Source organism: Protopterus annectens, chromosome 8.part0 (assembly GCF_019279795.1).
Source record: "Protopterus annectens isolate FY-2018-M chromosome 8.part0, PAN1.0, whole genome shotgun sequence".
NCBI lineage: Eukaryota > Metazoa > Chordata > Ceratodontiformes > Protopteridae > Protopterus > Protopterus annectens.
Window position 1 is genome coordinate 1,910,294,831 of NC_056741.1, and position 17,794 is coordinate 1,910,312,624.

A 17,794-nucleotide genomic window follows, 5' to 3' on the forward strand; every position below is an offset into this window, starting at 1 on the left:
GTACAATCTTTTAATACTTTCTGTATAGAATGGTTTTGGAATAAATATAAATGTGAACAAGTAATATCTGATGCCAAGAAGCATCGGTAGGATGTAACGGCAGAAATACCCGGAGGTCTTACTCGGCTGTAATGAGTTAAGTCATCTTCCTCCTATTATCATCCTGATGAAGGACATTATTCCATCTAAACATCTCCCCCATTGCAGTCTCTCTTCCATCTTGACTATTACAATGTCTTGTATTTAGGGATACTAGATTTGGGACTTGCCTGTTTATAACCAGTAGAAATCTGTTCAGCTCAATTACTTGCTGGAGTCTCCAAGTTCCATAATATTGCGCCAATCTTGTGAATTCCACACTGATTACCAGTAAAACAGTGGATAATTTCTTATGTCTTGGTTCTGGTATATTTAGACTTGTATGGCCTGGTTCCACCTTGTCCTCATCACTTATTGTCCTAGTATAGGTCAACTAGCACAGGGGTTGTGCTTCTGATGGTCTCTTAGTGGTGTTATTTTACAATCTGGAAAAGTTTGGCTCTCAGGCATTTCACTGTCAAGACTCTTATATGTGGGATCTGCTATTTGGCTGGTGCAGGGATTCACCTACCCTAGAAGTCTTTCCTACCAACAATCAATTTGGTCAGTTTAACTTCTCTTCACCTGATAATTCACACCATGGTAGCTGTCACCCAAATGCAGTACTTTGCGTTTATTTGCAGTAAAGCTCAAGTGTCACTTCCTTTCCACTAGGTCAGCCTTCTTTCTGCTATCTTTGCATGGTCACATAAGAGGCCAGTCCTTTTCTGTTTTCCCACAGATATACAATACAATACAAACACAGCAAAGTGTACTTGAAGCAGGGCAGATGCCTACTGTACTCCACTAGTCACCTTCCTTAATCTGAACATCATTTCAACCATCACAACCCTCTGAATTCTATCATTCGACCATACAGGCATGTATGTCCGTTTGGGTGTTTCCTAAACCCCAGCAATTTTCCTACCGTCATCCTGTTAAGGACCAAGTCATAGGCCTTGCTGAATTCCAGGTAGACTAAAACTAATGGGGCTCTCCTATCAAGTTCACCTGTCATCCAGTTTTAAAAATGTATTAGTGTTGTTGACAGACAGCTAAGCCAATCACTCCATAATGGTTGGTTCCTGGAGATTATTATCCTGTAAATACACAACAATCTTCCCCACTGGATTCTCTCCATGATGTTTACTGCCACTGCTCCCCCCACACACTTTTTTAAAGTACAGTGGTTTCATAAAATTGTATCTCTCAAATAATGTAAACTTCAAAGTTTAAAACTGGGAAGTACTTAATGCTGTAGCTTTAATATGCTTTGACATTTAACATTTTAAATCCTTCTCAAAACTGGCAAAATGTGTTACTGACCTAGTCCCTTTCAATGTAAAAATATAGGTAACAAATGTATACATGAAAACAAGCCAAATGAGCAATTTCATACATACGATTTTGAAGTGGCTTGGAGATGCAGATTCTTTTCGGAGTACGATGCTAGAACTGTAGTGTTAACATCCTAAAAAGATTTTAAAAAGTGTGAAATAAAATAAATAGAGGCAAACTTTTATGCTAAATGGTCACTGGCACAGTTTTATTAACAATGGGGTCTACAACAATGGAACTGGGTGCTGATATCTTCTACACAGTTTATAGAAAAGTTTGATCAGAATATATATAAAACGTAGAAATAAATATGCCACCGCATACATGCATACATACATACACACACACACACACACACACACACACACATATATATATATATATATATATGTATGTATGTGTACGTGCATGTGGTGCGGGGGTGATTATAGTTTGCAGTGCAATATTTCCAGCTTGTTAACCAGAACTGCAATAATTAATTACAGTAGCAACATTCCAGAATTATAACAACAATAAAATTTGAAAATTGTGTTTTAGATAGGATACAATCAAACACAGCTGACAGCTACAAACCACACTGTGCTTGCTTTGAGAGTTCTAGGAATATGATCACAGCTTCAGTGTAAAACTTTCGTAAGTAACACTTGTCTTTTATCTTTCTTTTTTTTTCTTTCTCTTTCACTTCTGATACTATGTACTATTTACAGGAATAAAATACCTACCCCAAAAAAAGCACTAGAAAAACAGTCAAATGCAAAAGTGATTTACTTTGTTCCTTTTATCTTCACGGACACTGAACATGCAAATATTAAACATTCACAAGGAAGCAAAGTGGGTACCCTTTGACTGTCACTTGTCATGTGTCACACAGCAAAAAGGAAACACAAACCTGTTACATGACTGATAAAAAAGTAAATCATACAAAGTGCATTTTTGCTGACCACATGGATGCCAAGCAAGGTATATATTCGATGACACTATCTATGGTACTGTAGAGGAGAACTCAACCACTTCCACCATTACAGGGGCCTCTGGAGGGGTTGTGCCCTTTTTATTTAAATAAATTCATTATGTTGCCTACTTCTCTGATTCACTGGCACTGTCTGCAGTACTACAGGGGAGAGTTCACCCACATCTACTATTACAGGGGCCCTTGCTGAGGTACTGTCCTTTTTTCATTTAAATTCGGTATGTTGCCCCAAACACACGCATACCCATAACAAATGCAGGAATACCCAATAAATAGCTGAAGCTGCAGATCTGTACAGAAATGGCCGAAGAGGTGTTGTTATCAGAAATACTATTTCATAGTGCTGGAGAAATGTCAAATTCTAGTTTGGAAAATAGTGAAAAGTAGTGATATACTTACATCCACAGACCCAAAATCTAGTTTTACATCTGTTATATTTACAAAAGGGTCTATTATTTAATTATAAAGCTGTAATAGATCCATACCCTGTGCAGATTTCCACAGACTGTTCAGATTTTTACCTTATATTTTTGGTCTGTCCGTTGTAAAATTTGTGGTTTTCTGGCAAATCACTGATTATTGAAGTCTCTAACTAATGACATAAATTTGAGTTTCAGACTTCATATCCTTCAGAAAATGCATGCTAGCACACATAGTGTTTTTAGCAAGTCTATAAGAGCAATATTTAAAATACGTCCTTATTTTTGAGCCTTTGTCCCTTATTATTTTAGGCTTTGTCCAGATTTCTTCTGCCAAGAGGTTGAGAGGTATGACTAGATCAGTAATTCATTTCACACTAAATATTTTAATTAAGAAGATAAATGTATTGTATTTTGCATGCTAGGATTGCTGAAATACCTATCTAACTTGGGCAACCAACTTATCCATAGTTGGAAATGGTTAACCCCTGTACTATCAAGCATGATTAGGGATTCAGCAGTCTGCAATGATAATTTAGTCACTAGTAATGCCTGTTAGAACAGTACTGAATCCTTTTATCATACAGTTGCTAACAAGTATTGTTACATTTTCCCATTTTATTTATGCTTTGTTATTGGGGTTAGTCTCACTAGACCTGTTTTAATGGGGGACCCAAGATTTTATTTATATTACTTAGGGGAAACTTGGCCAGGATATCGTGAAACTTCCCCTATTGTTTTCAGTTGATGCCTTCTACATCTACTTGAGCTGCCGCCAACTCAAGCAGATGGGACTTCTGTTTAACATCTCTTCAGAAAGACAACATACTCAGGAGTGCAATAATCCCAAAATGCCACATAGGAGTGTTAGGAATCTAATCACCTAGACTTTTACTCTTCCAGCACCAAAGGCAAGTGTGCTACCTGTTGCACTGCTGACATGACTTTGTTTCATATCAGCTTATTCTTATATTTGCAATGTTGATAATACAACTTTTCCCGCCTAATGTTAATATTTCTGTAGTGTTTTCATAACACTTGACTCAGCCTTTGAGGGCTGCATTATTATCAGCTCTGTCAATTTGCCAACATAAAATTTGCTAGTTAGCAGTACAGGGATGACCTTCAGCTCACACTGTACTTTACTATCAGTCATCTCATTAGTCATATCTGTTGGCTCATGGTGACACATAACTGCCAGAGGCTTCCTAGTCACCATTTCAGTAACAAATTCTTTTATGTCTCTTTTTACAAACCAGTAGTACAATGTGTCTGGGTTTGCAAATATTATTGTACCTTTTGTGCAATATTCTCATCTGTCCTAAACAAACCAAATACAGATTTTGAAGTCCTTACAACAATTTCCTCATCAGCAGCAGCCAAGGGAGCTATGACAGCTAAAAGACTGAGTGAAAGGCTAAATGTCTAACTGCAGTTTCCTTCATTAGTGTAAAACTCTTCATATGTTTTGCTTTTGCATCAATCAATAACAGTACTGCTGTGGATGCAACTATTTGTGAGCAATGCTTTGCTGGGCTTTTGATTTTGATCATGAGAGCTGAAGTGGAGGAAGACGGTGATTTTATTTTACGACTTTACAATAAAATCCAACAACAACTTCTCCCTTTCCATAGAGTTTATGTATAGCAAAAAACTTCCGACTCTCCACGTTAAAAAACTTTACTTTTTATTTATAAAAACAAACAGAAGGTAAGCGCTTTCGCGTATGCTACCATACGCTTCATCAGACAATTTGAATATAGTAATATCAGCAAATTTATAGGGAGGCTCAGCCAATAGACAATTACATTAAATTAAATTAATCAATTAACCACATATGTAATTAGAGAAACATTCAAACCTTAAAACATTCAGAGATTTAAAGGAAGACTGTATTTAAAAACTGCTGGTTTAAAAGTTCTGATTAAAAAATATATAAGCAATAAAACACATAGACAAACATACATATGATAGAATAGAATAGAATAAAACGAACCCTACATGACGCTTCAAAAACATTCAAAAAATTCATTACAACGGAGCAAGTGTTTCTTATTCTAAACATGATGCTTCAGAAACATTCAAAAGTTCATTATAACTGAACAAATGTTCCTTGTACTAAACGCATAGTAATACAATACTGAGAGGCAACCAAACTAATATTTGATGCAAACTGTGCTAGCATAAATCATTAAATAACTTATGCGACAGTTATAACTCACTTAAAGTATATGACTGTTCACACTATTCCTTAATAAAAATCTTTAGAGCAACTTTTGCTAGTATGTACGGAAGGCAATTCCATTCATAAAAATGCTTGATGTAAATGTATAAATTAATAATTAAACGACTGTATGAATAAATAAATAAATAGATATGTATACATGTAAATATATAAATATGAATAAATATAGATAGATAAATAAATAAATATGTATAAATAGTTCAATTAAATGCAAATATGTAAATATATAAATATAGTCAAAGTGTATATATATATAAACATAAGTATAACTTAAGACTCACTGTCACTAAATTCTATTGTATGATAAAATAGGAAATTTTTTATGAAATTATGTCAAAGAGACCATTATAACTTCTTATTAAATAATCAATATAAAGTGTAAAAATGAAAATAGTAAAAATGAAAATAGTAAAAATTTTACGACGTAGATAAATTAATTTGTCAATGAAATGGGATAGAAAGGGAAAACTCTACGAAATTCTTATATCATATGGATAACCAGTGTGTCAAAATCATAGTGCCATGTATCATAGAAGCAATTATATGCAGTTCAGAACTCATAAACAGACAAATGGACACTGTAATAAATACATAGAAGAGAGGTGGTAAAAATAATGACTAAAAGTGCACTAAACTAATGAATAGACATCACTGGAAACAGCTAACAAAGGTAACTGTTCTACACTAAATAATATCATCTTCGGTTATTAAGGAATGACCTGATGGTAATGTAATTATTCAGACCTGGGGGGTAGTGACCTCTAAGTTTAAGTATCCATTTCAGTTCATTTAGCTCTATCTGATTTAAATAGTCACCACCTCTATCTGTAGCCTCTACAACTTGCAGCACCCTGAATACAAAGGAATGCGATGGATTAGAAATCACATGCTTAGCCATATATATATATAGAGAGAGAGAGAGAGAGAAAGAGACACACACACACATATATATATATATATATGCTTGCACACACACGTGTGTGTGTGTGTGTGTGTGTGTGTGTGTGTGTGTGTGTGTGTGTGTGTGTGTGTGAGTGTGTGCGTGCGCATATGTATTTGTATAGATATATACAGATAAATGCAAATTACATGTATATATATATATATATATATATATATATATATATATATATATATATGTAAATTGCACAGACACACAAACACACACATATATATGTATTTGTGTGTGTGTGTGTGTGTGTGTGTGTGTGTGTGTGTGTGTGTGTGTGTGTATATACACACACACACACACACACACACACACACACACACACACACACACACACATTCACATACATACACACACATATTCAAGCATGCAAATGTATAGTGATTGAAGCGTTAGTTTTATGCAGAAAAAACAATGTTATACTGTCTAGTAACTTTATGCAAGGTATTTTCTAGTTAAAGATCATTCAGAATCAAAACATTTTACAATCCCGTTTTTAGCAGGATTGTTCAGTGCAGTATAAGGAGTGCATTAGTGCAGTAAATATGATGATTTATGATTTACAGATTAGTGGGGATATTGATTTGGATTTATTCCATTTCTTTACTGTATCTTGCCCTGTCGTTCCACACTTGTATGGGCTCCCTAAATCCATAAATTACTACACAACCCCCTATGTGGCCGATAGTGTCGAGTAACGACTGAATAACAGAGCCTATTTCCATTTATTTGCAAAAACAGTTGCATCCATACTTATTACAGTGTAAAAATGTTTTGAAAGATACGACAGATTTTGTTGTTAAGTTAGCCGAATGGTATAATGGTTTAAATACTACGGGTTTGCAGAAGGGGGGCTTTCTTTTTGTAACTTTAGACATTTTGTCTCATTTCACAGTGATACCTAATGATTATGGTATTGAGTCTATTAGGAAGTTTTTGACTTCACAGGCTTCACTATCAACAAGATATGTTGAGAATATTTGTTTTTTTATTAGATATAGTTTTGACTAATAATATATTTTTGTTTGACAAATAGTTTTACTTGCAGCTTACTGGTGTAGCCATGGGCACACCAGTAGCTAACACGTATGCTAATTTACTGCTACACCAATGGGAAATAGCGTATATTTGAGGTAATTTTAATTCTTTGAATAGCAAAGTGTGTTTTTATCAACGATTTATTGATGAATGTTTTTTGATTTGGAAGGGTTCTTCTTCTGAATTAGTAACTTATATTGACTATTTAAATACGACAACTACTTTTTTGAAGTTTAAAATGGAATTTTTGGATAGTGATGTGACGTTTTTGGATCTAAAGGTTGTTTTAAAAGATGGGTTATTGCTTACCAGCATTTATAAGAAAGAAGTGCATGCTGGTAGATATATACATAGGAACAGTATGCATGCCCCACATGTTTTTAAAGGAATAGTAAAAGCACAGTTTGCTAGAGCTAGTAGACTCAACACTGATGATTCACTTTTTCTTATACAGCTTGATGAAATGTTGAGTGAATTTTCAAATAGTGGTTATGGTTCCAGATTATTATTAAATCTAAAAGCCAGCACGATAAAGGATAGACAAACAACACTTAGACCAATTTTAACAACATGTAATGAATCTATTTCTAAATTGAATAAGGATGAATCAAAATCGGATAAGATTAGGTACGTTACCACATATAATACTAAAACTCATTTAGTTAAATGTATTATAGAAAAGAACTGGGTTGTTCTAATGGCATCAGCAGAGATTAGGAATATCTTGGATAACAAACCATATTTCTCATACAGAAATATGAGAACTTTGAAAAGTAAATTATGCTATAAGGATTTTAACTATGGCCGTAATTTCTATACTACATCCCGACATGGTACGTTTGGATATATGAATCATACATGTTGTACAGACATTTTAGGGAATACTAATGATTCTTTTGTTCATCCAACTACAGGAAGAGTTTACACATTTAATTTAACAGCTAATTGTGGTAGCATTAATGTGGTTTACTTAGCTACTTGCACTTTGGTACTGTGGTGGTGGTGGTGTTATGTTTTTCTTTCTACGTGAGGAAAACCACACGAAAATTAAAAGAACGTATTATTGAGCATAAATCTGAAATTAGAAGAAATAATGATAAAAATGCTTTATGTAAACATATTAATGCTCATGGTGCTAATCACAGGTTTAAATTTAGGGTGATAGATATGTTTTTTGCATCTATTAGAGGTGGAGATATTAATAATCTGTTAGAAATTAAAGAGCATGAATGGATTTTAAGGCTAGTGGCTGATCACCCTCCTGGCTTGAATACAGCTGTCACTTTGAAACCTGTTTTAGTTAAGTTGCAATGCACTAAATTGTGCTGTTAAATATATGTGTTTGAATTATTTTCATATATAAGTATATGTTTTTATTTATATTTATATTTGTCTTGTATTTTGAATGCTCTTTGTGAATTTTTATTTTATAATCATGTGTGTCACATGATTTTGGCTGCAGTCATGTGATGATTGACTCTTATTTAAAGTGAATTGTTTCATTTATGGTTGTGTTAGTATTCAAGAAGGGTCATAACCCAAAAGCTTTGCTATTTCATAAAGGTTTTTCTCAACGGTTGGTGTCTCATTATAAGGAGTGGCTAGATGAGGATGTTTCTACTGAGCAAAGGACCTCTCTGGCCAACTGACCAGGCAAACAAGGAGAAAAAAGTCACTTAAGGCACACACACACACACACACACACACACACACACACACACACACACACACACACACCTTGTTACAATCACAATTATCCTCATGCACGCATGACTAGGCGCGCACACACACACACACACACACACACACACACACACGCACACACGCACACACACACACACACACACACACACACACACACACACACACACACACACAGACACACACACACTTTTATTCCTCAGTGTTTCATTTACCAGCTGATTCAGACTTTGTATAGAGAGATCTAAATCACTTGGTATCAGAAACAAGCAACAGTATGAGATACAATCAGTCTCTTACTGCTTCTTCCAGATCGAGACAGACCAATAGCAGAAGATCTTAAGAATCTAAGCACTTCTGGTACTGCTTGATTTTGTGCTCCTGGAAATCTCTCTCTCTCTCTCATTGGCTACACAATCAAGCCAATAAGAGACAATAACTGGTACAAGCAATCCAAAGCCACAGAGACAAGCATTTGTTAATGTGGTTTAGATCACAAAGTGATCAAATTTTTTTATAAGGTGGAGAAGCAGGTCGGATCTGAGCAATGGTTTGCAGGCAGAAGGGAAGTGCTGATGAGCCACATCTGAATTGTGAGCCAGTAGTTTGAGACCTCTGGTTATGAGTGATTCCATGGCCAGTGTAGCACTACGGTAGTATGAATCCTCTATTAAGTATCATTAAATTGATCTTGCTGGATAATACCACATACAAATGTGACAAGCCAGGGGCAATGCTAATGTAAATTAACTATGTGCTCTGCCAAAGAGACTCACACCATGGATCAAAGTAGCACAGTAAAGCAGCTCAAACACAACCTCTGTCTCATTATTTCACAGTAGAGCAGTGAAAACTGAAGATGGCAATTTAATGGCACACACCTATTGGTCTCTATGGCAACAGTGGGTCTGTTAGTGCTGCAGCAGATTGGAAGGGTTTTAGTGTGTGTGTGCGTGTGTGTGTGTGTGTGTGTGTGTGTGTGTGTGTGTGTGTTTACACACACATATATGGACATTAGCGTGATTGTGATTGTATTAGGTTGTGTGGGTATGTGTGTGTACAAGTGTGTATATGGACATTAGCATAACTGTAATAAATATAAAATGTGTAAGTCATTCACAGGAGCAGACCACAGCTGGAAAGAAACATCTCTACTGCAGCAAACTATTCCAAAAGGCAGGTATAGCGCACCAAATAATCCAAACATCGATGGTAAATACACTGTTTATTGAATAAGTTAAAAGATGGTAAGGGCTTTCGCCTGTGCAGCTTCCTCAGACCAAACAAGTACAGATACTTCCCTTAAAAACCCCTCACAAATTGTTAAACACATCATTAAATGTTGGGCTGACATCATTTCCTGACTGACGAGCCAGTATCCATAATAACAAAGATTCAGTTAGAAAGAAACAGGTAAACAGAAATTCATCTACTTTGTTAAGTGGCAATTCATTAAAAACCTATGAACATCATAAACTCATGCTTTAAAACATCACTAATTAATATAATCAAAACAGTACACTTAAACAAATTCTAGAGCACATAAAAATTCATCTTATATATGTTTATGTACAGATGTGTATAATTATGTGTAAGAAGTAAAAACAGAACAATCTCTTCACTTATTTTAACCTCCTACTTTGTAAAACCAGTTTAAGGGGTATTTTATCATTCAGTCCCAGTCTCTTGTCTGCTCTCAGTCTTATAATCCACTTGGATTCACAACTCTCCATGAAGTTCCTAACATCACCCCCTCTATTACTTGGTACAACGACTTGTATAACTGAGGCTTAAACTGGTGTTGGGGGCCTGCATCCATGACATGTTTCAATTACGAAAACATCTCTACTTCAGCAAACTATACGCTTACCATCTTTTAACTTATTCAATAAACAGTGTATTTACCATCAACGTTTGGATTATTTGGTGTGATATACCTGCCTTTTGGAATAGTTTGCTGCAGTAGAGACATTTTTTCCAGCCGGGGACTGCTCCTGTGAATTATTTAAACATTTTATATTTATTACATTTTCTATATCACAGGCACACTTACTCCGTGGTGTTGCCTATTTGTCTTAGTTTTTTTGCATTGCTGTTTGGTGCACTATCGGGGAGACATGGCAGGAACACAAACGCCATTTTTGGAGTTGCCTCACATGATCGAGGGGCGACTCTTTGTTTGGACTGTGTATCAGGTGACGAGAACCTGCTGATGCTATACGAGGTGACAGAAGGGGAGAATCAAAATTCAGTTGGGTCGGAGAATCTTGTTGACCTGAATGAAGCGTTTACTATCCTGGAACCTAATCTTTAGAAACTCAAGAGATTGCAATTACAACGGCAACATTTTGAAGTATGTATCCGTAGGAGAATAATTCCGAGGGGACTAAGAGTTTTGAAGATACCTACCACAGGCAATCTTTATCCTGAATTGCTCTATAAGTGGCAACAACGTACCATCGAGGTGAGTTTGAACTACATGACTTTACTAAATGATTTTTTTGCTGCAAAGAGGAACGTTTGAGGGGCAAAATTAGGGAACAGCAACAATTAGTTCATACGAAGTACCCAAATGCAATAGTCAACTCTTGCATGGAAAGAATGCTTGACAGTGTCTTACTATATGAAAAAAGACTATTGGAACAAAAGAGAAGTAAGATACAGAGGGATACAAATGATTTCAGGAATGGTCATGTATTCACCTGGCCCAGGTTTGACTCTAATAGAGCCCTTGAACGGAGGAACCTTGGACATAACATGACTAGAGAACTGAATAACACTAACACCAGAGTAGGAGCTCATACTGAAATGACTGTCACGACTGCTTCACATAATGACATTATGAGTAATAATATTAATCCAAATGTGATTGATAATTCTGAAAGTACAACTGATGTTGGTAATGATGCGTCTGTAACAGGTGGGGGTTATAGGCACTGGTGTCACCACCAATAGAGGGACTAGTTGTACAGAGACCTTGAATAATTTGAATGCAGGTACTGACATATCCCCTTCTATGCCTAATGGGCTACTGGAACCAGTAGTAAGGAAGAAAGTTCCTTCTAATGTCTTTGTACAGGGAACCAGCTCAGCACAACTGACTGCTTTCCCTATAGACTCCCAATACAAAAGCAGGAGGAACAGATCTATGAGCAGAGGGAGACAGAAACAGAAAGGGTCGGGTGGAGAACACTTGGGGCTCATGTTGAAAAAGATGTGGGAACTAGTAAACCCCCATTAGTCATTAATTTATCACATAGGAATCTAACTATGTATGAAACCCAGGTCCTTGATATGGGCGTTTTGTTTATACCAACTACTAGAAGTGACGTGACAGACACCGTTATAGATATGAAAATGTTTTCACGGAATGTTCAATTGAAATTAGATTTTGGAAACAACACGATTAATCCAGAAGGGCCTAATTTTCGGGCTCCCAGTGTATATATTCTGAATTAACATCCACTTATAGATGCATTCACAAAGTTAGTCGAGGATATACATAAGATGAATTTGTTAGGTAAGAAAAAGAAGGGAGGGAACTTAACATTTAAACAGAGAACAGCCCTGAATGACTTACGTAATGATGAGTCCATTATTATTAGACCAGTGGATAAAGGGGGACCTATTGTAGTCATGGACAGTGATGATTGCATAGGTAGTATGGTGGCATTATTACAAGAAGAGAAGTTTTATTCAGTAATAAGTATGGAAGAAGTAGAGAATTAAGTATATAAAGTATATGACATGTTAGACGATCTGTTAAGAAGTGAAGATATCGGCTTAGATTTGTTTAAGTTTCTGAGGGTTAATAACCCCCTCCTACCAATCATCCAAGGGCTCCCTAAAGTACACAAGAGTTCCACAAACCCCCCCCCATGAGACCTATAGTAGCAGGCAGGGGTTGGGTTATGGAGCCTTTGTCCCTTTATTTGGGGAGGTATCTTAGACCAGTAGTTGATGCAAACGCTTATATTGTCAAGGATAGTAAGCAATTGTTATTAGATCTGTATGACCATATGAAATGTATTGCGGATGATGCACAGTATTTATTAGTTATTTTGGACGTAAAGAATCTCTTTACCATTATACCGAATAATGAAGACATGGAAAGTGTACATAGATATCTGTCTTTACATACCACTTATGATGTACGTACTGTAGATTTAATGTGTTTGTTCTTGGAAGTCATCCTGAACAATAACATTTTCATGTACAATGAGGGTATATGCATTCAGAATGATGGCATGGCTATGGGCACCTCATGTGCCAATAGGTACGCCAACATTGTCATGGCCACATGGGAAGAGGAGAAGCTTTTTCCATTAGGCAGTTTTAGTATACATGTAGTATTCTACAGATGTTTTGTGGATGACTTGTTTTTGTTGTGGACGGTGGGGAGACAATGTTACAGGACTTTTTAGTTGAAATCAATGGGCTTACTGAGTATTTGAATTTCACTATGGAGTATTCACGACAGTGTATTTCTTACCTTGATGTGCACATTGAGAGACTTGATAATGGCACTTTGAATACAGGGGTCCATAGGAAGGCATGTCATAGCAACACGCTATTGCATAGAAAGAGCATGCATCCTAACTATGTCTTTAAGAATGTAGCAAAAGGTCAGGCCATGAGAGCCTCTAGGCTTAATCCAACCCAGGACGGCTTTGAGAAAGAACTGCTAGACTTGAGGACGAGGCTCCTAGATAGGAGCTACAATTTAGATGAGGTCACTACAGCTTTTGAGGGAGTGGACCTGCTATGGCAGACTAGAGCATGTCCATACTTCTCGAGTGTAGGGGCACTGGAATGCACAACACAGGAACGGTCAGCAGTTAAGGAGGTTAAAATACCAATGTATTATACACAAGATACTACTGACATAAGAGAAATAGTAAATAAGCATGGGAATATTTTAACAGTAGACCACCATATTAAAGAAATAGTGGGAGAGAAATCAAATTTCTTTTCTAAAAACAGAATGAATTTAAAACAGTGGCTTTGCCATCCTAGGAATAGGAAGAGGAATGACAATGGTCAGGTGGCATCAGGCACTCAACCATGTAACAGATGCAATTTCTGTAGGTATATAGGTACAAGCACATCTTTTACACATCCGGTTACGCAACAAGAGTACAATTTTTGTGCCAGTGCAGATTGATTGTCAGACTGAACATGTGGTCTACCTTGCCCGATGCACTGTCTGTAGTGCATTCTATGTAGGCAAAACAGACAGGAAATTGAGAGATAGGGTGAGGGAGCATTTGTATCATACACGAAGACAGTCTGTACTATCGAAACTTGTCACGGATGCAGGTCCCAACACCAATTTAAGTTCTCAGTTATACAAGTCGTTTTACCAAGTAATAGAGGGGGTGATGTTAGGAACTTCACGAAGAGCTGTGAATCCAAGTGTATTATAAGACTGAGAGCAGACAAGAGACCGGGACTGAATGATAAAATACCCCTTAAACCAGTTTTACGAAGTAGGAGGTTAAAATAAGTGAAGTGATTGTTCTGTTTTTACTTCTTACACATAATTATATACATCTATACATAAACATATATAAGATGAGTTTTTATGTGCTCTAAAATTGGTTTATTAAGTGTACTGTTTTGATTATATTAATTAGTGATGTTTTAAAGTATGATTTTATGATGTTCATAAGTTTTTAATGAATTGCCACTTAACAAAATAGATGAATTTCTGTTTACCTGTTTCTTTCTAACTGAATCTTTGTCATTATGGATACTGGCTCGTCAGTCAGGAAATGATGTCAGCCAAACATTTAATGATATGTTTAACAATTTGTGAGCAGGGATATATAAGAGAGTTTTTTAAGGGAAGTATCTGTACTTGTTTGGTCTGAGGAAGCCGCACAGGTGAAAGCACTTATCATTTTGAACTTGTTCAATAAACAGTGTATTTGCCATCGATGTTTGGATTATTTGGTGTGCTATACCTGCCTTTTGGAATAGTTTGCTGCAGTAGAGACGTTTTTTCCAGCCGTGGACTGCTCCTGTGAATGATTTACACATTTTATATTTATTACATTTTCTACATCACAGGCGCACTTACTCCGTGGTGGTGCCTATTTGTCTTAGTTAATTAGCATAACTGTGATTGTATCAGGTTTTGTGTGTGTGTGTGTGTGTGTGTGTGTGTGTGCGCACATGACTTTCTGGGTGTCTAAATAACTGCGCGTATGTGAAAGAATGTGTATGTGTGGGTGCACACAACTGTCTGAGTATCTGTGTAACTGAGAATGTGTGTCTGTTTTGTTTGTGAATTTAGTGAGAGAGAGAGAGAGAGAGAGAGAGAGAGAGTGTGTGTGTGTGTGTGTGTGTGTGTGTGTGTGTGTGTGTGTGTGTGTGTGTGTGCAGCCATGCATTGACAAGTGTGTGTGTGCCTGTAGGTGCCTGTGCAACAACATTGTGTGGCCATTCTACAATGAGACGCGTACTGTGCTTTAACAATAGCTCTTTCATTCTTTCTGTGAATCCCAGTGCCTGCTGAGCATGTCCAGTGGTTACATAGTTACATAACGTATAAATTATGAGCATTTAAACTGATAAATCTAAGTTACATAGCTCTATGAAAAGAAGGCTCGAGTACTAGACACATTTATGCCTTTAACTGACAATGCAGATGCGCTGGAAAAAAATAACAGTTGAAGGTGTGGGTGTGTAGCTTTCATACTGAGAATGTGAAAGGTTGTTGTCTCTGTATAAAATGTGATTTTCTGTTCCATGTAGAAAGTTTCAGTTTCAGCCGATTTTGTTACAAGATACTTTTTTAATGTTTAACTGATTCAAGTAATTGCTATTCACTGATTTTTTTCTTGCTACTCATTCCTTTCATGAGTTTACTTCTCTCCAATACTATGTCTTCTCTTTGGATTACAACACCCTCAGTCACTTTTCCTTATCTCTACGACCCTGGCCCTCCTTTGATGCATTTTCTTGGTTTTATTGTAAATTTTGCAATGATGCTTTTTCTATCTCTTTCCATTTTTGTTATTTTAGGAAGAAATGCCTGCTTCAGACTAATCTTCTTAACTTCTTTACAATTACTTTTAAGCTCTATAATAGCTTGGACCTCACCCAACCCACAGGCACACTAATCTGATATAACAGCAACTAGCCATATGGTTGGACAGGTTTCTTCACCTCTAAAAGAGCCTGTCTTCTCTTTATGCCTCTGTATTAACTGGTTTACCATCTCTTTATGCCTACAAATTAACTATCCATTGATTTTATTTAGAAATAATGCCAATTATTTCTTATCTATGTCTCCTCCTTTATTATTGGAGAAAATTCCCCCTTCTTCTGGGAAAGCCTCCAACGCACAGGGTACAGAAGCCAGTTTTACTGTAGATAACCACAGTGGAAAATTGTCTGTTATAGCTAACCATATCTATAACTACATAATGGAAACTGAAGATGACTTTTTGTAGGGGGTAAGCACACTAAATCCTCAATGTGGAGAGCTGTGCCCCCACATCTAACCTCTGCATGCATATTTGTACTCCAAGGTGATATCAACTCAGAAAAAGGAAACACTCTGTTAGGTGAATTCCCTTTGACAGATAATTTTCTGCTTTATTATTTTGAGGTTAACTACAAAAATAGCAACTGCTTTTCACTAACACCTATACATTTCATATCTAAGAGCAAATTTCAACTTAGTTTCTCTTATTCTCTTATAGTGTGGCAATTTTTTTACCAGACTGTTCAATACAAAACAGACAGTGATTATCATACCGCTCAATTGTCCAGAATTTTGCAGAATGTCTAGATGTCTGCTTCATATTCTTGGTCTGTTCCTCATAAAATATGTGGTTTTCTGACAATCCACTGAGAGTGAAGTTGTTAAATAATGACCGATCTTCGACTCACAGACTTCATATCCTTCAGAAAATGCATACTACTACAAAACCTGTTATTCTAGCTGCTTTAGAAGTTTATAAAACCAGTATTTAGCATCTGTTCCCGATTTCAGGCCATAGTCCCTTTATCATTTTTGGGTTTATCTAGATTTCTTGGTCTAAAAAGTTGAGAAGTATGTTGGTTATGGCTTTCCTACATTTGAAAACTTTTGTGTGTTCCTGTACATTGTGCAAATTTTGAGGATTTGCCACTTGTGAAAATGCATAATGTGAACACGTTTTTTTCTACTAATTTAGCTTTTCAGATTTTGTATAATTAACCTTTATATTATTATGCATTGATGAATTTTCATATTGTATCCCTCCAGATCTGTTACCACCATACCTTTCAACCTCTTAGAGCAAGAAATCTGGACAAAGCCATATATAAAAGTGGGATAAAGGCCCAAAAAATATGTACATTTTTCAGATATTGTTCCAGCAAACTTAGAAAGTTGATAGAATACCAGGTTTTATATTAGCATGAATTTTTCTGACGGGTATGAAGTTTGAAACTCAAACATCTGTCGTTATTTTCTAACTTCAGTCTTCAATGATTTGCCACTAATTTGCCAGAAAACCACAATTTTATAAAAAATGGACCAAAAATATGAAGCAAAAATCTGGACATTCTGTGAAAATCTGTACAGTTGAGAGGGGATCACTACTAAATCTCGAATTACGGAATCTCGAGACTCTGAATCCCCAAGACCAGAATCTCGAGATTCCGTAATACCAAAAACAAAAAAAAAAACATTTTTGAAAGCATAAACCCCCCTGCACCTCCCACACCCCCTGCAACTTAAATATACCAACTCCGAGATCGCACCACAGTGGAGTGAATGGCAAAATAGTGCCGTGCTGAGCAGAATGGAAATTTTGCTGTTCACTCCACTGTAGTGTGATCTTGGTGTTGGTATATTTAAGTGCGGGGGGTGTGGGGGCTGCAGGGGGGCTTGCCCCACTGCATACATCTGTCTAAATTTTTTTTTTTTTTTTAACATTTATTTATTTTTTTTTTAACATTTATTTTTTTTTTTTTTACTTTTGAGATTACGGAATCTCGAGATTCTGGTCTTAGGTATTCAGAGTCCCGAGATTCCATAATTTGAGATTTAGTAGTGA

General features: G+C 36.3%; 1 protein-coding gene across 1 annotated transcript in view; it reads right to left on the reverse strand.

The window, feature by feature from the left end:
- The window catches only part of LOC122809713 (cholesteryl ester transfer protein), an 840,169-nt gene that overhangs the window by 121,163 nt on the left and 701,212 nt on the right, over positions 1–17,794 (reverse strand). Inside the window, exon 12 of the mRNA XM_044081408.1 lies at positions 1,482–1,549. Coding sequence (XP_043937343.1) covers positions 1,482–1,549 — 68 coding nt within the window. The remainder of the gene's footprint in view (positions 1–1,481; positions 1,550–17,794) is intronic.